Consider the following 24,103-nt stretch of genomic DNA (forward strand, 5'->3'; position numbering starts at 1 on the left):
GATTTGACTTAATTTTATCATATAACAACAGTGAGCCTTCTTGGATGAGCACTTCTAATGTAACTCTGTGGCAGCACCCAAAGGGCTAGAATTTCCATAGTTTACCCTTAGACTTTCGAGCTGACGTAGTGTCCCCATGAGTGACAGAGCACTGAGCCAATCATGGCGCAATGCTCCGTATTTTCTGCTGGCTTGCCCCACCACCACAGAAAGCACTGAGCTTGGCTGAAACACCTGCATTTTGAGGCTGCCTTACTCAAGAAAACAAAAATGGTTTTATTAACTCAATGATATATTATTTTTTACATGGTTTGCAAACTGATATGTGATATGTATTAATGCCAATTTTTATTGTTGTATTTTTTGCTGAAAATGTGGGCCTCAAAACTCCCCACCTGCCCTGAATGATGGGTCMCCACTGAGTGGGGGGAGGAAACGGGAAGGAAGTGGTGTAGTGGAACAGGACTAATGAAGAGAATTTAATGTAGTTAGGTCTTGACTGGCCTTACATTCCAGTACAGTAGCTGGCGATGTATGCACCTTGAAAGTAGAATGCGATCCGCCAACCCAATTCCAACGAAGAAGAAGGTGAAGATTTCTTATAGGAGCTCAGTAACTCATCGCGAAAAATTTGTCTAACAACATCCAGGTTAGCTAGTTCAATTGTATATTTGGTTATTCTTTCTAGTCTAAATAATTGAGCAATTGTGTTTTCGATTTTTCATTAAAATCGTTTCTTGCTAGCTACATTACTTTTCAACACGATATCATAACGTTGTCACACGTGGATACTACTGCCGTTAGTTAGCTAATTTGCTAATTCCTAGCTTAGCTACCGTTTGTTAGCAAGGACATTTTCGTTTTCATATAAGGTTAGCTTTTTGCGTTAGACACGACCGTTCATGTGAACGTATAGTGTGAGATTCGATGCCTCCTGCAAGCAAACGGGCGAGAAAAGAGGACTCGCCGCTGGAGTTGGCGTGTGAGTGGGGGTCCTGCCAAGAGTCGTTCGATCGGATGCAGGAGTTCTGCGAGCATGTGGAGGGTCACCTCAAGGCGCTGGACATAGAGGACGGGGGAAATTACTCATTTGGTGAGCGGGCAAGGGGAGCATGGATTACTCTCTTTTCACAGCCACTGTACCTCCGACGTGGAGTGACGCTCTGTGTGAGAGATACAATACATAAGAGAGGAAAAGCCAGGAGAAAGAGAAGTCAAACCTTCATTTTATTTGAGATAAAGTAGCTAGCAAAGGCTATTGTGGAAGACACTCATGTTGTACAATGCCATATGCATGTATCTTGTCCGTTTTATGTCACTAGAGGAACACAGCTGTCTATGGAAAGAGTGTGGGTTCTGCTCTGTGGAGAGTGCTGAGGAGTTTAAGCGCCACGTCTATTTCCACTGTTACCACACCAAGCTGAAGCAGTGGGGCCAGGGGGTACTCAAGGCCCAGCCCAGCATCGGCACCTGCACCATTGGCCTCCACAACCGCAACATCGTGCCTGACATCACAGACAACTTCATCTGCCAGTGGGAGCAATGTGAGGTGAGACACTGTTAGTGTGGGTTATATCTAAGCTTAGATGTGAAGCTTGTGGACAGACCGACATAGCATTAAGCCGGGCATAGACCAGGGACGTGAACAGCCAGGCACGAAACACACACACACACAAATCTATCATTTAGATGGGCTCAAATCTATTCATGTGGACTGATTTTAAGCATATTAGTTGTGAAGTGGTGAAGTTTTCACACATTTGTCGGTCTGAATATGTTCATTACTATGAGAGCGACGTGTTTTTGTGTGTGTGTTTTTGCAGCAACCCTCCCTTGCCAACCCAGAGTGGTTCTACCGCCATGTGGAGATGCACAGTATGTGTATGGATGTACCCTCTGCTGATAAGGAGCTCCTGGTGCGCTGTGGCTGGAAGGGTGAGTCCACTGACCCCTGTAAAAATGGCAGCAGTGATTAACACGGGCTAGTTTGCAACTTTTCAGGAGAAACCGAGGTGTCTGTGTGTTTCAATTGAAAGATGTGGGGTTTTTGATTCCTTTGGAATTGAGGGTGGATAAAATAGGTAAACGCAGGCTATTACCGATGTCATGTGACCTGTGACCTGCAATCAGAGTGTAACTGCTACTGAGGGAATCACCTGTACTTGTTTTCCCCCTGACTTTTCTCCAGACTGCGAGGCCACGTTTAAAGGGCGTTTTAAGCTGCGGGAGCACCTGCGGAGCCACACTGGGGAGAAGGTGGTGGCCTGCCCAATCTGTGGAGGGATGTTTGCCAACAACACCAAGTTCTTTGACCACATCAGGCGGCAGACCACCATCGAGGGTGAGAGGGGGGAAGGTCAGGGGTGGATTGGATGAATGGCTTTGCTAACATTGTGGAGTATAACCCAATAACACGTTTACTTAATGACTGACGATAACTGTGTCTGTGGTCCCTTGTCTCTCCTAGGTCAGAGGTTCCAGTGCTCCCACTGCTCTAAGCGCTTTGCAACAGAGAGACTGCTGCGGGACCACATGAGGAATCATGGTCAGTCCCTTGGAACTCCCTTTTGTATTTCTATTACACGTTGCTGTCGTTTGATGCCCACTAGAACTGTGCTCCGATCTGTATATTTTCTTCTTCTCTCCTTCTCTGCTGTTAGTAAATCACTACAAGTGTCCATTGTGTGACATGACCTGCCCATCCCCCTCATCGCTGCGGAACCACATCAAGTTCCGCCATAGCAACGAGAAGCCTTACAGCTGTGAATACTGCGAGTACAGGTAGGTTCGTAAATGAGGCAAATACCAAGGTAATGCCCAGGACTCCCGGTCAGTAATATAAGCCAACGCCATCTGTTTCAATGTTATGAAAGTGAATTATATTGAAGGAGTACCTGTTTAGTGTGCAAGTGTTAACGATGGTATAGGCAGAACCCGTCCTAACCCGTCTTTCCTGTGGTGTGTGTGTTTCTCTCCTCAGCTGTAAGAACCTGATCGACCTTCGTAAACACCTGGACACCCACAGCACTGAGCCGGCCTACCGCTGTGACTTCAGCAACTGTGACTACACCACACGCTCACTGCACTCCATCAAGAACCACTACAAGAAAGTACACGAGGTGAGTTGGGGTGATTTACAAATGTTTACCGTTTTTACGCTACTGCACTGGCCTGGTTATGCGTCCATCATAGTTGGTGGAAATGTGATGAAAAGGACAATATGAAGCCAGCCCAGTACGGTTTGTGTCAGCTCTATATGGTAAGTCAGGCATGAAAAAACAACTCCATTAATTGTGATCAATTCCAAAACTGTGCGTGACCTATTTTCTAAGATGTTTGCTTTTTGTGTTGACCACTCAGGGAGATTTTGTGGCTCGCTACAAGTGTCATGTCTGTGAGCAGTGCTTCACTAGGGGAAACAACCTCACTGCCCACCTCCGCAAGAAGCACCAGTTCAAATGGCCCCCTGGACACCCCCGATTCAGGTACCGACATAGCAAGCATAACATTTATAGCCAGCATACTAGGACAACCAATTCTAAAGTGCATGTGGTTGAGATTGCATCGAACAGCATGTTTATGTGGAGACGGTCTGTATTAACAAGGCCTCGTTCATTGTAAGTAGTTTGACTCCAGAATCATTACTAGGTGAATGAGAAAGTCTCGAGCATCGTTCGGGCATCATTTTGGTCTTGTGGCTAACACCCCCGTCTGTCTTCTCTCCCAGGTATAGAGAGCACGAGGACGGCTTCATGCGTCTGCAGCTGATCCGCTATGAGAGCGTGGAGCTGACTGAGCAACTGATGAGAGAGAGACCGGAGGGCCACGAGGGGGAGGGGGAGGACGCTGCCCGGACAGATATCCTGGGGCCTGGGGAGGATGCCAGGGTAGTAGCACACTCCACGGAGGTCCAGGTGGAGCTGAGAGGGGTGCTGTTGGAGGGGGAGCAGGGAGAGGGTGTGTTCTATGATTTGACTGGGGGGGACTCGTCTCAGGCGGGGGAGGACACTGTGATCCTGCAGCTACAGGACACTGCTCAGCAGCTGGGCATGCAGGTAGCGTGACCACTACAACCCCTCACATGGACACGCTGCTCATCTAATGGCTTGTTCCTCTGAGATTCTGAGCAGTGACACAGCACAGAGGCACCAGGACTAAGGGAAAGACGGGAGAGCTTTACCGGTTTTTGAGCACACCTGTCTACTGAGTACGAGGAGGGGGGAACTCTTCAAGGATTCACATGATATGGATTGAAGTGAACAGTGGCTCCTAAATATTGGGATTTAACCAGCAGGACTGGCCTTACCTGCCCTCACTGCAGGGGCCCACACTCCTCATAGCACTTTGTCAGAAGATATGGAGGTGATATTGTGGATGTGATTTCTTGGGCTGTTTTCCAACGTCTGATCTGCCGTTGTTGGCGACCGAGACAGTTGCTATGTTTTGCATTATGAACAACTTTGAGCTGAATGGACTTCATAGTGATATACTTTAAAGCAGGATCAATGAGTTAGCCAGCTGACTAAGTAGTCTTATATAACTTGTTATATATTTTTTGGTGGGGGGGGGGGGGTTGAAATGGGTTGGTCTAAAGGCGTCAGCATGCTTCAGTTCGGCTGGCACCTGGCCAAACTTAGCTAACCGAATGAGTGTGCTCGCATACTCCCTTAAACGACCGTTGCTTGAAAGATGAGGGAAAAAAGTGACAATGGTACTGTTTGTCTATTCAGAATGAATCTAAGATGACTCAGGAAATCTGTCATTAATCTTGGATGTGTTTGACGAAGAGATCTTAGTCGTGCAATTTTACATCTAACTAAGATGTTTGCAGTATTTTTTTCAAAGGAAAAAATGTGCATGAAAATGAGTCGTCTCTCGTTGAATGACAACAAAGACTATTCAAGAATCCATACTGTTGACCAATCGCAGACAAAGGGGTGTGAACTTCGGCTTGCCTCCAGAATAGTTTTTGTGACTGGACAAACGAACAAAAACGTCACAAAATGTAATCTTAATATATGCGCAAACTCTGCCAAATTGTTTTGGCTGGGAAGCATGCGGYCGCCTTAATTCAGTGTTTTCCAACTCCAGTCCTCGAATACACCCACCAACACACAATTTTGTTGTTGCTCTGGGGAATTTCATCTAATTCAACTCATTGAGGGTTTGATGATTAGTTYAATCGGYTGTGCTTGTCCAGGGCTACAACAAAAATGTGTTGGGAACACAATTGATTCAAGTTTTTTTTTAAAGTTTTGAACCAGAAAATCCAATAGTTATTGCTGGTTGTTTATCTAAGTTGGCTGGCTAACTCATTGATCCTGCTTTCTATTATACCCCTCAGCTGTTTGATTTGACATTTTAGTTTTTTGTTCTGCGCAATAAACAGATTGTGCTTTTTATTGGCTTGTATCGTATTTTGCATTGCTGTCACTCACCTTTTTTAGAGCTTGTATATTTAGTTTGTATGCACATTTCAGAACATTGCGTGTAGATGTGAACTGATGATTCTCRATCAAGTGAAGCAGAACGTGGTGTGTAATACTTATCAATATTTTGCGCTTAATTATCCTACAGAAATAGATTTACTGCGTGTGCGTGGTGTGAAAGAGAGAGCGTTCTCTGGCCTAGAATCTAATCCACTTAGTGGTGCTCTTACATCCGGCTTGTTGCCCGTCAGACACGTCCTCCAATGATGGACAAGACTGGCAGACACAGAGAGGCTATGTACAGGACTGAAATAGGATGTTCAGAGGCTCTTGATTGTTGCCACTCTATTCAACAGAGATGGAATCAATACTTTTTGCTCTAGTAAGTTTACAGCCGTCCGTGCAGCTATTGCAATGCACTCAAGAAAAGCCATTCTTATAACAATATCTTGTTATTTCTCGCCTCCCTTTTCTTATACACMACACTTGCACGTCCATACAAAACTGTATAATGTACATGAATATATCTGCAACCCGTGTTATGATTCTGTGTAAGCACAGCACGCAGTATTATATGTGTGGGAGTAGTAGTGGATGGGTTGTTGTTGGCTGCGTTTTAAAAGATTAACCAGGCCTAGGAGCTTAGTGTAAGCAGCACTCACTGTGCTCTGCTTCCGTACTCTGTCGCTATCTCTGGACCCTTCTGCAGATGGAGAAAGATCGTGCAGAACACCTGAAGACTACTAAGCGTGCTTCTGTGCCTTTTTTAATGGCGATTTAAATGGAAGTTTGAAGATAAACTCGTTAACATCCACGCCTGCTTTTTCTTTGGTTCAGAACTGAGCTGTGAGAGGTGTTTACCTCTCCTGCTTGTAGAGACTGCTAGTGAGGGACCGAAGACAGGCAGCCATGAGAATGTACTCACTGCTGCTACTGCTCCTGGGGTCCTCACACGGGGTATTCACACAGCTGCCTGAGTTAATGGAGGAGGAAGGTAGCGGTAAGATATTTTACTAGAACAGTATTACTCGCGATGGTTATTGAATGAAAGTGCCTAACTTTCGTGGGGTTTACCCTTGGTTCAGTACATACGTTTTAGTCATTTAGCGATTTGTCTTATCCAAAGTGARTTTAGTCAGCTCCAGAATGTATGTAATCTGATGAAATTGAAATGATTKATTCAGATTTGACAGGTAACTTAGTGTATATTATCTGATGGAACTGATCTGATTCAGGTGTGACAGAGGCGACTCCAGAGCCAGAACCTGTGGATGACACCTACTGGTCAGGCACAGCCCCCATCTGTATGGGAGGTTGTAAGGGGAGACACCAGGAACTGAAGAAGGATCGCTGRGGGGACTCTGACTGCTGCTGGTTTGGCTATAAATCCCTCTGCAGAGGTACCACTCACACGTGTAACCTGTATCTGCCGTACCCTGCTGTAGTGTAGCACATTCACAATAATTACATAACAATTCCATCAAATTGTATTTTCTTCAACAGCAGGAAATGAATGAATTTGTCAGTATACTGAAATGTATCAAACTAAAATTGGAAATACATTGTACTACCTTTATCTTCTCATACAGTATATTAGTCATGTGGATTATTCTCTACTTTGCACATGCTCTATGTTTGTCCTGTTTTCTCTTGTTCTATAGTGTTTGTCCTGTTTGCTCTTGTTCTATGGTGTTTGTTCTGTCCTGTGTGGTTCAGTGAACTGTGGGAGGCCTGACGTGGACTATAACGGGATGGTGTACGGGAACGACTGGTGGGTGGGCTCAGTTGTCCGGTACGCCTGTCGCTCTGGCTTCCTATTGGTGGGGGACCCTGCCCGAGCCTGCCAATCCAATGGAGGCTGGACCCCCAAACCCTCCTGTCTCAGTGAGTTTCCCYTTTTGTTCAATAGTGATCAAAGACCCCACTAATTTGCCTCCACTACACGTCACTACTCCCTGTAGGTGTGAAGAAGTAGCGTTCGATGTCATTACTGTGAGCTGGCTACATTCACAGTCTCAGTGACTAGCCTGTTTGTTCATGCAGGCTTATTGATCACCATTAATTTTGCCTTAACACCAGGGAACACACATTTTAGTACAAGTCCTTTACCTTTCTTTCCTTCTCTCACCTCCACCTCATGTCTCTGCTCCTCCACACCCCACCCCCTCTACCCCTGTCCTCCCTCTCTCCCTGGGCCAGGGGTGTGTCGCCAGGGCCGTGTGGAGATCACGGAGAAGGAGCTAGAAACGGCTACCTGCTCCTCCACCTGTCCCCTGAAGTCCTACATGGGGCCTCTGAAGCAGGGCTGCTACGGCATCGACAACTGCAGGAAGATGAATCCTGACTGGAAGCGCTGGTTCACCCGCTGTGACACGTGCCTGTGTGATTGCCACATCGCCTGTGGTAAGTAGTAAACTTTCGCGCCCTTGAGTGGTACAGTCCATTGACTGATGATAGCTAAATAACTGGCCGTGTCAACTAGCAGGCAATGAAGTTAAACCAGATTAGTTGGTTTCAAWGAATGAATGAATGGGTTTGAGTTCTTAAAATGTGTACTGGTTAAAATGAGTGTGGTTAATAGCTTGTTACATTACATTTGTTCACACCGTGTTTATTAAGTATTATATCCCAACTTAAGGTAACCCATTCATATTTCACACGTTCTAAAATCTTTGTCCCACACAAAAAACACTTCCCCACAATGTGTTTTATCTTTAAGCATCTTTAGGTTAAAAGACGGACAAATTCCACTATTGAGTGACTAGAATATGCATTTCAAAACCATCACAAGGAATATCAGTGAACAGCCTAACATCCCAGATCCTCATTGGAATCTCAATCGCAATGCTCGAATCCTCATCGGCCTATTGCTGCTTCATCTGCSGTCAGAAGGAGGATCAAAGGGGAAACCTAGAGAGACATCTCTGTGGAACTAATGACAGTCTGTCGCGAGAGACCGCGGTCCTAACCTCAACAACCTCATGGGGTTAACGTACAGAACKCAGTGGAGGCAAAGACACTGCTTTTCCTCAGTTTCCCAAACAGACTCCCTGACTACGTGAAGGACTCATCGTACAGCGTATATGAACCGTTTTAACGATGGAGGGGGGAGACCTCTCCGAGTGTAGAGGTTCTGTTTGGGATTAACGAGTTGTCCTTTAGCTAAACCTGCTCATTCAATCCGTCCTGGAACCTTAGAATGAGCTCGTTGTTGAGCTGAGACCTTAATCTTGTTACCCACCGCAGCCCAGAGGAGAGCAGAGGTGTCGGTGGAAGTCAGAGAGGAGGACCAGGTTAACTATCGAACAGCATGTTTACTATACTGCATGTGGAGATAGCTTGGAATACATGATATGCCATGTGTATTTCTAAATGGATGGGGATACACTTTGTTAATATTGTAATATCTTCATTTCTCCTTATGTTACAGCCATTGGTTGGACTGTCTGTATTGCTTATAAGATGTAGATGGTTGTCCAAAGTCAAAGGTYCTTCCTCACTAACAATGTTAATTGTTGATCATTTGTCATTGTCTTATAAATCCAACTCTTGTGTTTAGACCATAGGGATCTAGATCCATTCTATTTAATGATGTGGTTTAGATCACGAGCTGAGCCTCAGGATATGTTTGTTTTTCTTTGGGTTTGTAGCAGCCAACTCCTGCAATGAAATGAACATGACCAAGTCGAACATTGATTTTGTCTTAGTAATGCTACGCTAACAACTGCTTATTACACACAGAATGGAATGTAATACAATACAATAGCGTTGTACATACTGGGAGGACGGAAGAATAAGAGCTGATTCARAAGCACTGTTTTAGACCCACACGAACCTGCGTCCATCCTGGTCTGAACRCCAGAGGACTCTGACAGTAGCGCCCGGGAGATCCGATTGGCCTCATTTCCAGCCACTCAATTCACACGCTCCAGGGGCAGCCCGAAGTCTGGGTAACTCTTTCCCTGTGAACCTATTAAATGGAGAGCAACAAGTGTAAGTTCATCGTGCACAACAAGGCAGGATAGGCTATGATGACTGACCATACRGTACAACATTTTTGATAAGAGAAATTGACTTTCTGGAAGTATGTAATTGTAAAGTTTATAAGAATTAAGCCTGAAAATGTATGATTTATACAAGAGATTACATAGACTCCTCTGTCTAATAAAATGTATTTAAATGTGTGATTAGTGTTAATAATGATGCTAATACTGACCAATGATCCTTACTTAAAGTCGTGGTCTGTGTCCTCCAGTCTCCTCATGGGCCCCAATAGTACTCCCCCTTCCACCACAGAGCTGGAGTAGACCTGACCAACCAATTCTCCATTGGACAMCTCACTCTCACACAGACAGCCTGATAGGCACTGCCACCCTCACTGGACCTACAAGATGCAACAAGAACCCAAGATAATGAAYGCTTATTATGACCCTTCAAGTGGGTATGTACTCTCTTTAGTGTTCAATGTGAAGCGATGATAACCATAACTTAAAGASAAGTAATAGCATTATGTAGTATTGGTGACAGTTTAATGTGTACGCAGACATTTACTTTCATATTCAATCAACAGACATGAGCGATACTGTTTGCAGGACACGGCCTATAMCAACACAATATATAGATGTGAATGTGGCCACTATAATATGTCAGAGCACCCAATAAATATCATTGGAACTCACCTCCCTGTGCGAGTGTCCCCAGTATCAACAGCTGCAGAAGAGCCACAGAGAGGAGAGTCGTAAGTCTTGGTGCCATTATGATGATTCTACCTGCGTCTCAATCCAGATGTCTCTTGCTTTGTCACACGCAAGAGCACTTCTACTGTGCCTGACCCCAGTGATCCCAGTTTGAGCACATTCCAGCCCCACGTTGTCATGGTTTATGTGTCTTATTTATCCATTCAGCAAAAGGCATTGTGGGTTAAGGTCAGCATGCTCTTTAAGAGCTCACGCGTAATGACAAATCGAGACTGCGCGTAAGAAAATGGCTTTTCTTTCAAATGTTCCCTTTTGCTCCATTTAAGGTCTTTTCACAAGGCCATTCTTCAAGCATATTGTGAATAAAAAGTGATGTGTTTAGCTTGTCATCGATATAATAAAGCAGAAATTTGCATTGACGTCGAGTAATGATCTACCTTTGCCCTCTGACCCTGTGTTCCCTCAGGTGGCATGGTGAAATATGAGGTGAATACAATATAAAGGTAAAGAGCCTGGAGACAGTGGACACGAAGTGTACTTAATCCTTCCTCAGATATAACCTCGGGGAGCTTTATGCTCTATTCTAKTGCATTCATTTCCTTGATCAAATTAGCAGTTGATTTCTGAAGGCTTTGCAATAATTGTATTGTTGAAACATGTTTTTCTGCAGTTTTCCAAAATCCAGAGTTTCAATACGGGCCAAAACATGATCTATTATTGTTAAAGCTTTTCCTAGCATTGCTGTGTTGTGCTCGATGTCAACAATCTCAAAAGAACCCATGACTGTGTTAATATCTATAATAACCACATGGTGTTGCTGCAGTCCCAACATCAAAGGCTTGGAAACTGGTGCAACAGTTTCTTAAATATTTGTTTTATCACTTTGGTACTATTTTCACAAGTATTATGTGGGGAATTTTCAAAACTCCAAACTTATAACATTTGTTACGCAGCCAGTCTTATGTTCAAAAGCTTTCTTTGTGCATTCATTTTTTGGGAAGGAGACATACCACACAACCATTGAGCCACAATATAATCCTACTGTGAAATACAATGAGTACATTGGTTTAATCACCAAAACACGACATAATGACTAATTATTTTAACAACCAGTTAATGTAATAGCAAAAAAATGTAAGATACCTTTGAATGTATGTAGTATGCTACAGTACTGTAAATTWCAGTGCGTTACACTGTTTTCACATTAGGCAATATACTTGCACTACCTGTTTTAAAATTGACTGAACATCACATTTCCATCATTTCTATCCCATGTGTGATCACTGAAGACATCTTTCACAATGTAATCAAATGAAWTAGTGTTTAGTGCTAGTTTGCATCAAACCTGTCTTGAGCGTCCTCATTTTTCATGCACCTGGGGAAAAAGCTTTTGGCGTGGCGAATCCAAGCCTCACAGGTCTGGATCAAAATCGTCGCATGCCTCATCCATGGCCTGAAGGAGAGTAGTATGCTTATGGGGATGGCAGTCATACATCTTCCATCTATATTGTATTTTACATTATTGTATGGTACTTATGTACTGTAGTGGTCCTTTACATGGCTCAGTTCATAAGAGCATGGCACTAGCAACACCAGAGTTGTGACTTCGATTCCCAATGGGTCACATACCAAAATGTGTAGTGTTGTTACTTTGGATAAAAGTGTCTGTTGCGTAAATGGGATATACTGTATCATGGTATTAGAGTACTGTATTGGCCAATGCAATTTTAGTAAAGCGGTATGACCTCCCCCCCCCCCCCCCCCCCCCCCCAAATAAAAAATACCTCAGCAGCTTAATTTTGAATACATGAAACCTACCTAATATTGAGTTGCACCCCCTTTTGCCTTCAGAACAGCTTCCATCCTTTGGGCATGGACTCTACAAGGTGTCAAGCGTTCCACAGGGATGCCGGCCCATGTTGACTCCAATCCTTTCCACAGTTGTCAAGTTGGCTGCATGTCCTTTGGGTGATGGGCCATTCTTGATACACACAGGAAACTGTTGAGCGTGAATCCTCTTGATACACACAGGAAACTGTTGAGCGTGAATCCTCTTGATACACACAGGAAACTGTTGAGCGTGAATCCTAGCTGCGTTGCAGTTTTTGACATACTCCAAACCAGTGCGCCTGGCACTTAATACCATACCCCGTTCAAAGGCACTTCGGAAAGTATTCAGACCCATTGAATTTTTCCACATTTTCTTAAGTTACAGCCTTATTCTAAAATGTATTTTTTTTTTTTTTATCCCCAGCAACACAAGACCCCATTATGACTAAGTGAAAACAGGTTTTTAGACATTTTTTCTAATTTATAAAATATTAAAAAATGGAAATACCTTAAGTATTCAGACCCTTTGCTATGAGACTGAATTGAGCTCAGGTGCATCCTGTTTCTATTGATCATCCTTGATGTTTCTACAGCTTGATTGGAGTCCACCTGTGGTAAATTCAATTGATTGGACATGATTTGGAAAGGCACACACCTGTCTATATAAGGTCCCACGATTGACTGTGCATGTCAGAGCAAAAACCAAGCCATGGGGTAGATGGAATTGTCTGTGGGACTCCCAAAAAAGGATTGTGTCGAGGCACTTATCTGGGGAAGGGTACCAAAACATTTCTGTAGTATTGAATGTCCCCAAGAACAGTGGCCTCCATCATTCTTAAATGGAAGAAGTTTGGAACCACCAAAAGTCTTCCTAGAGCTGGCTGCCCAGCCAAACTGAGCAATTGGGGGAGAAGGGCCTTGGTCAGGGAGGACAACCATCTCTGCAGCACTCCACCAATCAGGTCTTTATGGTAGAGTGGCCAGACGGAAACCACTCCTCAGTAAAAGGCACGTGACAAACCGCTTGGAGTTTGCCAAAAGGCACCTAGACTCTCAGATCGTGAGAAACAAGATTCTCTAGTCTGATGAAACCAAGATTGAACTCTTTGGCCTGAATACCAAGCGTCACATCTGGAGGAAACCTGGCACCATCCCTACGGTGAAGCATGGCGGTTTTTTAGGGACTGGGAGACTAGTCAGGATCGAAGAAAAGATGAATGGAGCAAAGTACAGAGCGATCCTTGATGAAAACCTGCTCCAAAGAGCTCAGACTGGGGTGAAGGTTCACCTTCCAACAGGACAACGACGCTAAGCACACAGCCAAGACAACGCAGGAGTGGCTTCGGGACAAGTCTCTGAATGTTCTTGAGTGGCCCAACCAGAGCCCGGACTTGAACCCGATCGAACATCTCTGTAGAGACCTGAAAATAGCTGTGCTTCAACGCTCCCCATCCAACCTGACTGAGCTTGAGAGGATCTGCAGAGAAGACTGGGAGAAACTCCCCCAAATACAGGTGTGCCAAGCTTGTAGTGTCATACCCAAGAAGACTCAAGGTTGTAATCGCTGGAAAAGTTGCTTCAACAAAGTACTGAATAAAGGGTCTGAATACTTATGTAAATGTGATATTTACGTTTTATTTTTTATAAATTGGCTAAAAATTTGAATCCTGTTTTTCCTTTGTCATTATGGGATATTGTGTGTAGATTGAGGGGAAAAAATACTATTTCATACATTTTAGAACAAGGCTGTAACTTAACAAAATATGGAAAAAGTCAAGGGGTTTGAATACTTTCCGAAGGCACTGTAAGTGTTTTGTCTTGCCCATTCAACCTCTGAGTAGCGCACAAGCAATCCATGTCTCAATTGTCTCCAGGTTTAAAAATCATTTTTTAACCGGTCTCCTCCCCTTCATCTACACTGATTGAAGTGGATTTAGGTGACATCAATAAGAGATCATAGCTTTTACCTGATCAGTCATAGAAAGAGCACTGTCTTTTGAACACTGTGTATAGGGAATGCATTTATTATTTGTTTTGGACTTTCTGGAATATTTTTATATTTTATTACTGCATTGTAGGAGCTAGAAACAGAAGCAGTTCACTGCAACTCCTGTAACATCAGCTAATCTGTGTACGCAACCAATAAACTTTGATTTGATTTGTTACATACAGTATATCTGTTCTTGTCTATCAGTTTTTTTTTATTTACTGTGGAGTAAATTCATAATCATAGTTGTGTGTGTGTGTGTGTGTGTGTGTGTGTGTATATATCATATTTTTCATGTTTCTATTTCAGACATTTTCATGATTTAGTTCTCAATCTGTAGAAACAAAAGTTTAAGTGATCATCAATTAAGAGCAGTCAGATTAAGTAATGGTGAAATCTCTTAACAAAAGAGAATCATATCAAAAGTAATATGAGCATTGCGTTGTGAAAGGCAATTACTTTATATTAACATGTATTGCAATGTCAAACATGTAGTTCTAGATGAAACACTGATTAAGTTTGGTGAAAAAGTGACTGATTTAGTGTAATGTCCTTAGTCAATTCATATTGTCCTTAGTTTCAAAACAATTGCCTTTTTGATAATCTGTTTTGAGTTTTGTACTAAGAGTTTTGACAATGTACCACATGCTTGTGAAAATTGCACCAACGCTATAAAAAAAACTGTAATATGAAATCGTTCCTATGCAAATGTAAGGAGTGCATCTTTATGGGTCAGCTGTTCCATATGCATATACTCACCTTAGATCAATTACTGGCTTTATCTATGATGCACAAAGTCACAGCAAATTACATCAGAAGAGGGGAGTAGGCCTAGTATTTTCTTAAACAGAAATGTCTAGAATAGTTATTCATTGTATTTATATTTAATTATTTAATTATAGGGCTATTGTACGGAATACCTGCAATTGCAGCCATTACTCTTATCATTGGACTTAGTTACACAATGATAGTTGTGATAGTCCACTATCTTTTTAAACAGATAGGATAACCATTTAACGACGAATAAGACAGTATCTTTGCAATCATCCACACGTGTAAGGTACTCTATCCCCGCTCATGACGAGCATGACATAATTGCTTATTTATGGTACCTTATGAGGTTGGCTAATATTCAACGTTGGCTGGCGAAAAAAAACACTCAGGCCAAATATGTTTTGGTTTCTTCCCACGGAGTGATTTTAGGGCGTTATTTGAACGGGAGTAACCCCGACTGTTTCACCGAAAATAACCCGGGCACTGCAGCATCAGCACCAGACAGATGCGCAGGTGCGGTCTTTAAAGAGACCGCGCGCGGATAAATTCACATCGGTGGGTGCATTCGATAGCCTACAACCTACGTTTGTATTGCTTACATCACTAAGATGAAATAAACAAACAATGGATTGGTGTATCGACTTTTCAATCGGATTTTTTTTGTAGCTATGGGCAACACGCATAGGCTACGACATGGTCGTCAATGCTTATAGGCTATGTGCCAAATCATTCCAAATCGTTTTGCCCAATAAGGAATAGCAAAAAATAGTGCGATAAATGTTTGTAATTGCACAAATATTCAAGTATTATTCTGCTGTGTTATATGTTAATCGCATTTCTAAACTACTGTTGGCACCCCAAAATACAACTTTGTGTGGGGTCGGTAGCCTATAGGTCCGTCAATTTCTGTTTTGAATTAATTCAGATGAAAACCCATAATCCCGATTCATATGTGTCCTATACATAAAACACAACAATCACATCATCATAGCTCTAAAAGCATTCAGCCTGGGCTTCCTGTGGACTATCTCCTCGCAAAACCTGCCAGTAACGCCCTGAAACCCAGACCGACGGGCGTGCCAGAGAGGCACTGACCGGCAAGATAACGGTACTGCGTGCTATTGAGCTACTGCAGCAAGCCAGAAGAGGACGTGGAGACTAGACGTAGGAAAGAAAATATCATCAACACCGCGGCAAGGACGTTTGTGAGTAGTCTGATAGGTGCTCTGGATATGGGAATGAAATAAGTATAACACGTCTGATTTAGCCTATAATCTGTCAGAAATCGAACGCACTCCTGATTGACTAAAGATGCAGCATTTGTTGAATTATTAATCACTGACAATCATCATACCACACTTATTCCGGCCAGAAGGGGGATTTTATCATTTCGACAATAATTGCGGTAGATATTGTGTGCAGGACGTTATGTAGCATAGCAAGCACCGAGTGATCTTTTTTTGGGGAGGAAAAACACCGTTTCCTCATCCTTCTCCATCGCGCCGTAACCGAACCGAACCTTCATGGAGCCTGGAACACAGTGACGATCTTTGCCTGGCACGGGACTGACTCGTTGGGCACCATCTCTTGTTGCTGGGTCTGCTGTTTCATTGTAAAGGGATGAACTGACCAGTGCTCTTCATAAATGGGAACGGAGTGCTCTATTGTTGGTCAAGTCAACACTCAAGAAAAAGTATGTTGGATTAATTAATGCATCATTGGTAAATGTTTCATAATGTGAAGGATTGAAAATTAGCTGTTTATATTTGTGTGCATTGCGTTTATGCTTGCATGTAGGCCTGTGTGTGTTCGTGGAATAGCAGTCTATTTCAGATCATGCATGTATTAGTGATGTAATGCATGGAACAGCATGGAACAACCTCTCTTCTTTCACTCCATCCACCCTCCTTCCAAACACCTCAGTTCTATGTTCATATCAGCCCATGTGCAGTACAACCATAATTAGGTTTAGCCTTTGTTCTGGTAGAGAGCTCAAAGAACACAGATTCAAGAGATGGTTTGATGTTTACATCATCACAGGGAACGTAGTAACAGGTGCCTCTGAAAGAGAGAACCCGTGCCACTTCTCCAGGCTATTACCAAGTAATTACTCATTAGGACAGACWAGCACTGGATTCCTTACTGCCAGCAATGTATCAGCTAAGGCTACAGACGAAAGACATGAACCATATGCCTTTAGATGTGCCACCTTATTACCCCCCCATTCCATCACGTGGCCAGGCGGCAGGGCAATGCATGAGAGAGGAAAGAACAGGGCAGCCTTGATCTCACAGAGAGAGAACCCCATTATGGTCTGTCAGCCCGCGTCCACAATGGCACCCTATTCCTTTTATAGTGCACTACTTGGGAAAGGGTGCCATTTGGGATACACAGGTTCTGTTGAGATGAACCGATTATGGTTCGTTAGGGTTCTGCAGAGCATAGTGTGATGATAGGGTTCTGATTTAAAAAAAGTAGTACACTATAAAGGAAACATGGTGCCATTTTGGATACAAATGTTTTGTAAAAATGCTGAGTCCATTGGTTTGTCAGGGTTCTGTAGAGGTCTTAAAGCAGTGTGCTGGTGGTCCGTCGGCTTCTAGGGCCTGAAGCAGTGTTCTAATGGTCGGTCGGGTTCTAGGGCATAAAGCAGTGTTCTAGTGGTCGGTCGGGTTCTAGGGCATGAAGCAGTGTTCTAGTGGTCGGTCGGGTTCTAGGGCCTGAAGAGTGTTCTAATGGGTCGGTCGGGTTCTAGGGCATAAAGCAGTGTTCTAGTGGGTCGGTCGGGGTTTCTAGGGCATAAAGCAGTGTTCTAGTGGTCGGTCGGTTCTAGGGCCTGAAGCAGTGTTTAGTGGTCGGTCGGGTTCTAGGCGAAGCAGTGTTCTCATTGGTCGGTCGGGTTCTAGGCATAAAGCAGTGTTCTAAATGGTCGGTCGGGTTAGGCTGAAAGCAGTGTTCTAATGTGGTCGGTCGGGTTCTAGGCCTGAAGCAGTGTTCTAATGGTCGGTTCGGGTTCTAGGGCATGAAGCAGTTGTTCTAAATGTCGGTCGGTTCTAGGGCATAAAGCAGTGTCTAGTGGTCGGTCGGTTCTAGGGCATTAAAGCAGTGTTCTAGTGGTCGGTCGGGTTCTAGGGCATAAAGCAGTGTTCTAGTGGTCGGTTGGGTTCTAGGGCTTTAAGCAGTGTTCTAGTGTCGGTCGGGTTCTAGGGCATAAAGCAGTGTTCTAGTGGTCGGTTGGGTTCTAGGGCTTAAAGCAGAGTGTTAATGGTCAGTCGGGTTCTAGGGCTTAAAGCAGTGCTCTAGTGGTCGGACGGGTTATAGTGCTTAAAGCAGCGTGCTAATTGATTCACTAATGGAATGTCAATCAATAGAGGCCATGGTCAGGTCGTTTTCTCCTTTTCCTCAATCTAGGAGTTAAGGTTTGAGCCATGCTAAACAGAATGACACTTTACAGTAGGCCTATAACAGCACCACACAATGCAGATTGAAGTTTTATTTATTACATCTGTTTTAAGGGCAACTCTACCTCCAGGGAAGAAACTGATGTGATACAGTGTTGGCTCCTTGCAGTTTTGCTGTGAGATATGTTAGCTTTAGTTAGACTTGGTCTATGTAGCTGATGCTACATTGTATCATTGCAACACTGCTGCACTGCTTTGTATATTTTCAACGCAGTTTGAAGTCGGAAGTTTACATACACTTAGGTTGGAGTCATTAAAACTCGTTTTTCAACCACTCCACAAATTTCTTGTTAACAAACTATAGTTTTGGCAAGTCGGTTAGGACATCTACTTTGTGCATGACACAAGTAATTTTTCCAACAATTGTTTACAGACAGATTATTTCACTTATATATAACTGTATCACAATTCCAGRGAGTCAGAAGTTTACATACACTAAGTTGACTGTGCCTTTAAATAGCTTGGAAAATTACAGAAAAGGATGTCATGGCTTTAGAAGCTTCTGATAGGCTAATTGACATAATTTGAGTCAATTGGAGGTGGACCTGTGGATGAATTTTCAAGCCCTACCTTCGAACTCAGTGCCTCTTTGCTTGACATCATGGGAAAATCAAAAGAAATCAGCAAAGACCTCAGAAAAAAAATTGTAGACCTCCACAAGTCTTGTTCATTCTTGGGAGCAATTTCCAAACGCCTGAAGGTACCACATTCATCTGTACAAACAATAGTACGCAAGTATAAACACCATGGGACCACGCAGTCGACATACCGCTCAGGAAGGAGACGTGTTCTGTCTCCTAGAGATGAACGTACTTTGGTGCGAAAAGTGTAAATCAATCCCAGAACAACAGCAAAGGACCTTGTGAAGATGCTGGAGGAAACAGGTACAAAAGTATCTGCAGACTTCAACTGTATGTGGCAGCTTAGGCCTATGCGACTTCCTATTGACTTGATACACAATAACACACTTCAAACTACCTCTAATATCTTGTCAAGTATACGTCCATTGCTTGTAAGTGTGCTTTCTCCCACTGCAACTTATTATAAAGATCTTTGTGGATAAATCAAGCTGTCTGAGGCTAGGCAGTCATAAGGGGCAGCAGCCAGCCGCACCTACAGTATACTCCGATGACTCACTGACTGAGCCTTTACATATTGTAACAGGACTAGGTGTTGAGCAAATAAATTGCTGCATTTCTACCTCCTACCCCATTGAGACAGAAACCTAAACCTGCAAAAAGACGGTACTTTACAGGTAAAGCCCCATGTCTGTATTCGGAAAGTATTCCGACTCCTTGACTTTTTCCACCTTTTGTTGTGTTACAGCCTTATTCTAAAATGAATAAAATATTTTTTACCCCTCATCAATCAACACACAATACCCCATAATGACAAAGCGAAAATGTATTTTTAGATTTTTTTTTGTGCAAATGTATTAAAAATAAAAAACAGGAACCTTATTTACATAACTATTCAGACACTTGGCTATGAGGTGCATCCTGTTTCCTTTGATCATCTTTGACATTTTTCTACAACGTGATTGGAGTCCACCTGTGGTAAATTCAATTGATTGGACATGATTTGGAAAGGCACACACCTGTCGATATAAGGTCCCACGATTGACTGTGCATGTCAGAGCAAAAACCAAGCCATGAGGTCGCAGGAATTGTCCATAGCTCTCCGAGACAGGATTGTCAAGGCACAGATCTGGGGAAGGGTACCAAAACATTTCTGCAGCATTGAATATCCCCAAGAACACAGTGGCCTCCATCATTCTTAAATGGAAGAAGTTTGGAACCACCAATACTCTTCCTAGAGCTGGCTGCCTGGCCGAACTTTGCAATCGTGGAAGAAGGGCCTAGGTCAGGGAGTTGACCAAGAACCCAATGGTCACTCTGACAGAYCTCCAGAGCTCCTCTGTGGAGATGGGAGAAACTTCCACAAGGACAACCATCTCTGCAGCACTCCACCAATCAGACCTTTATGGCAGAGTGACCAGATGGAAGCCACTCCTCAGTAAAAGGCACATGACAGCCGGCTTGGAATTTGCCAAAAGGCACCGAAAGGACTGTCGGACCATGAGAAACAAGATTCTCTGGTTTGATGAAACCAAAATTGAACTCTTTGGCTTGAATGCCAAGTGTCACATCTGGAGGAAACCTGGCACCATCCCTATGGTGAAGCATGGTGGTGGCAGCATCATGTTGTGGGGATTTTTTTCAGCGGCAGGGATTGGGAGACTAGTCAGGATCGAGGGAAAGATGAATGGAGCAAAGTACAGAGAGATCCTTTATGAAAACGTTCACCAGAGAGCTCAGGACCTCAGACTGGGGTGAAGGTTCACCTTCCAACAGGACAATGACCCTAAGCACACGGCCAAGGCAACGCAGGAGTGGCTTCGGGACAAGTCTCAATGTCCTCGAGTGGCCCAGCCAGAGCCTGGACTTGAACTCGATCGAACATCTCTGGAGAGACTTGAAAATAGCCGTGCAGCGACACTCCCCATCCAACCTGACAGATTTTGAGAGGATCTGCAGAGAAGGTTGGGAGAAACTCCCCAAATACAAGCTTGTAGTGTCATACCCAAGAAGACACAAGGCTGTAATCGCTGCCAAAGGTGCTTCAAAAAAGTACTAAGTAAAGGGTCTGAATACTTATGTAAATGTGATATTTCCATTTTTATTAGTAATACAGTTTAAACATTTCGAAAAGCCTGTTTTTGTGTCGTCATTATGGGGTATTGTGTGTAGATTGATGAGGGGGGGAAAATGTATTTAATAGAATAAGCCTGTAACATAAATAGTTGAAACAGTCAAGGGGTCTGAGTACTTTCCGAATGCACTGTAGTGTACTGTACATTATGACTGCCTAGCTATGAGCTTCAGACAGCTTGAGTAGAACATTCAGTCGGGAGTCAGTCTTCCAAAAAAACATTCACAACAATATTGTGACAACGTGCAACCCATAAATAGTGTTGGTGTTGCTCTGCCTGCATGCCTTTCATGCTGTAGTAGGGAAACCAAGTCCCCCCCTAGAATAATTCATAGGAGCTAGAATCAATAGAGCAGGTTTGATATGCGAGTTGCAAAACAAGGGAACCAGAACAAAACAGACCGGTGTCGTGTTCCAACCAACCGTCGATAGGAAGGACTCAGCTTTTGTACCCCAGAAAAGTATTTTTTTGTGGTGTGGTAAGCGTAGCTGTACAGGTAGTATAAAGTGTGTGTGTGTGTGTGTGTGAAAGCTAATGTGAAATATTGGTGTATTTCCTCTTAATTGGCTTGTGTGGTGCGACGTGTATCCTCCACGTTGCCCAGGCCAGAGAGAGTGGGGAGTCAGGAGTGGAGCAGTGGGGGAGGGGGGATACTCCGTGTAGGCCAGGAGGTTTCACGAGAATTAGCCGTTTCAGCACTATAAGGCTCTGCTAGTCTGTAACCAAATCCTCCACTCCTCGTACCGGCCGGGAATCAGATCCCCCCACATCCAGCCTGTCTATACCGTAGACCTAATAAAACCTCTTACAACATTATACAGTGAGGGGAAAAAGTATTTGATCCCCTGCTGATTTTGTACGTTTGCCCACTGACAAAGAAATGATCAGTCTATAATTTTAAATGGTAGATTTATTGAACAGTGAGAGACAGAATAACAACAAAAAAATCCAGAAAAACGCATGTCAAAAATGTTATAAATTGATTTGCATTTTAATGAGGGAAATAAGTATTTGACCCCTCTGCAAAACATGACTTAGTACTTGGTGGCAAAACCCTTGTTGGCAATCACAGAGGTCAGACGTTTCTTGTAGTTGGCCACCAGGTTTGCACACATCTCAGGAGGATTTTGTCCCACTCCTCTTTGCAGATCTTCTCCAAGTCGTTAAGGTTTCGAGGCTGACGTTTGGCAACTCGAACCTTCAGCTCCCTCCACAGATTTTCTATGGGATTAAGGTCTGGAGACTGGCTAGGCCACTCCAGGACCTTAATGTGCTTCTTCTTGAGCCACCCCTTTTGTTGCCTTGGCCGTGTGTTTTGGGTCATTGTCATGCTGGAATACCCATCCACGACCCATTTTCAATGCCCTGGCTGAGGAAGGAGGTTCTCACCCAAGATTTGACGGTACATGGCCCCGTCCAGCGTCCCTTTGATGCGGTGAAGTTGTCCTGTCCCCTTAGCAGAAAAAACACCCCAAAGCATAATGTTTCCACCTCCATGTTTGATGGTGGAGATGGTGTTCTTAGGCAGCATTCCCTCCCCTCCAAACATGGCGAGTTGAGTTGATGCCAAAGAGCTCCATTTTGGTCTCATTTGACCACAACACTTTCCACCCAGTTGTCCTCTGAATCATTCAGATGTTCATTGGCAAACTTCAGACGGGCATGTATATGTGCTTTCTTGAGCAGGGGACCTTGCGGGCGCTGCAGGATTTCAGTCCTTCACGGCGTAGTGTGTTACCAATTGTTTTCTTGGTGACTATGGTCCCAGCTGCCTTGAGATCATTGGCAAGATCCTCCCGTGGTAGTTCTGGGCTGATTCCTCACCGTTCTCATGATCATTGCAACTCCACGAGGTGAGATCTTGCATGGAGCCCCAGGCCGAGGGAGATTGACAGTTCTTTTGTGTTTCTTCCATTTGCGAATAATCGCACCAACTGTTGTCACCTTCTCACCAAGCTGCTTGGCGGATGGTCTTGTAGCCCATTCCAGCCTTGTGTAGGTCTACAATCTTGTCCCTGACATCCTTGGAGAGCTCTTTGGTCTTGGCCATGGTGGAGAGTTTGGAATCTGATTGATTGATTGCTTCTGTGGACAGGTGTCTTTTATACAGGTAACAAACTGAGATTAGGAGCACTCCCTTTAAGAGTGTGCTCCTAATCTGCAGCTCGTCATCTGTATAAAAGACACCTGGGAGTCAGAAATCTTTCTGATTGAGCGGGGGTCAAATACTTATCCCTCATTAAAATGCAAATCAATTTATAACATTTTTGACAAGCGGTTTTCTGCATTTTTTTGTTGTATTCTGTCTCTCACTGTTCAAATAAAACCTACCATTAAAATTATAGACTGATCATTTCTTTGTCAATGGGCAAACGTACAAAATCAGCAGGGGATCAAATACTTTTTTCCCTCACTGTACAACTAGACCAAACCTGTGTCCCAAATGGCCCCCTATTCCCTATAGGCCTCTGGTAAAAAGAAAAATGAAAAAGTAGTGCACTATATAGGGAATAGGGTGTGACTTGGGACGTCTATAGCCCTAATCACATTAGCACCGCCAAAACCGTCGGACCTCTAAGAGCTTGTCTAGCATGTCTGCAATCACTACAACACTGTTTCCACTGTCTCATCATCACTGTTCACAGCTTTATATAGAGCCACACCATCCCTACATTACAAACTGATTGTCCAGGTCATGTCCTTATGGAGTAGGCCTGGCAGAGTTTGTTTTTCACAGTCAATCAATGTCAGCTCGTCACGTCATCATTCACTCAATTGCTTGATAATCTACCACTTTTTTATTACATTTCAATACTCAAACCTCCAAGCCCATGGCAGAGAATTGGGTTTATCTATATCCCATGGTATGATAACATAATATGGATCTATTCTTACCACATTTGCTTTGGGATTTAACAGAATATCCAGCAAACCAAAATTTTTCTGTGAAAGTTCCCAGAACATTTGGTAGGTCGCGGCAAATGTTCTCATAACACAAATACTGTCCTGTCACGCTGATGACTATAGAATATTTGTATAAAACATTTGTCTGGTGTTGCAAGAACTTTCCTAGAACCCATTTAATCTATTCTTTAAAGGTTACCAGAATGTTTCATTGGGTTGTTGGAACAGTCTGGTGAGAACATTGTGGGGACATCATTAAAGGTATGTTCCCAAAACACAAATACTGTCCAGTTGTGTGGATGATTCTA

General features: G+C 43.5%; 3 protein-coding genes across 4 annotated transcripts in view; all 3 read left to right on the forward strand.

Moving 5' to 3' along the window:
• The first annotated feature begins 410 nt into the window (after positions 1–410).
• hinfp (histone H4 transcription factor) lies at positions 411–5,243 on the forward strand. Its single transcript, XM_023968663.2, has 9 exons — positions 411–1,093; positions 1,323–1,549; positions 1,824–1,935; positions 2,189–2,341; positions 2,468–2,545; positions 2,661–2,781; positions 2,981–3,119; positions 3,361–3,485; positions 3,728–5,243. Exons 1-9 carry the CDS (start codon positions 928–930, stop codon positions 4,062–4,064), a joined length of 1,458 nt encoding a protein of 485 aa, XP_023824431.1. The 5' UTR covers positions 411–927; the 3' UTR covers positions 4,065–5,243.
• A 241-nt stretch (positions 5,244–5,484) lies between these two features.
• On the forward strand, positions 5,485–10,833 carry si:ch211-117m20.4 (inactive serine protease PAMR1). Its single transcript, XM_023968664.1, has 4 exons — positions 5,485–6,829; positions 7,146–7,313; positions 7,629–7,832; positions 8,149–10,833. Exons 1-4 carry the CDS (start codon positions 6,736–6,738, stop codon positions 8,160–8,162), a joined length of 480 nt encoding a protein of 159 aa, XP_023824432.1. The 5' UTR covers positions 5,485–6,735; the 3' UTR covers positions 8,163–10,833.
• Positions 10,834–15,785: 4,952 nt separating this feature from the next.
• The window catches only part of abcg4a (ATP-binding cassette, sub-family G (WHITE), member 4a), a 36,584-nt gene continuing 28,266 nt past the window's right edge, over positions 15,786–24,103 (forward strand). Inside the window, exon 1 of one of the 2 annotated variants that reach the window (XM_023968736.2) lies at positions 15,786–16,410. In XM_023968736.2, coding sequence (XP_023824504.1) covers positions 16,363–16,410 — 48 coding nt within the window. In that variant the 5' untranslated portion in view covers positions 15,786–16,362. The remainder of the gene's footprint in view (positions 16,411–24,103) is intronic. The other variant, XM_023968737.2, reaches the window with a different exon arrangement.

Source organism: Salvelinus sp. IW2-2015, linkage group LG23 (assembly GCF_002910315.2).
Source record: "Salvelinus sp. IW2-2015 linkage group LG23, ASM291031v2, whole genome shotgun sequence".
In the NCBI taxonomy this organism is placed as follows: domain Eukaryota; kingdom Metazoa; phylum Chordata; class Actinopteri; order Salmoniformes; family Salmonidae; genus Salvelinus; species Salvelinus sp. IW2-2015.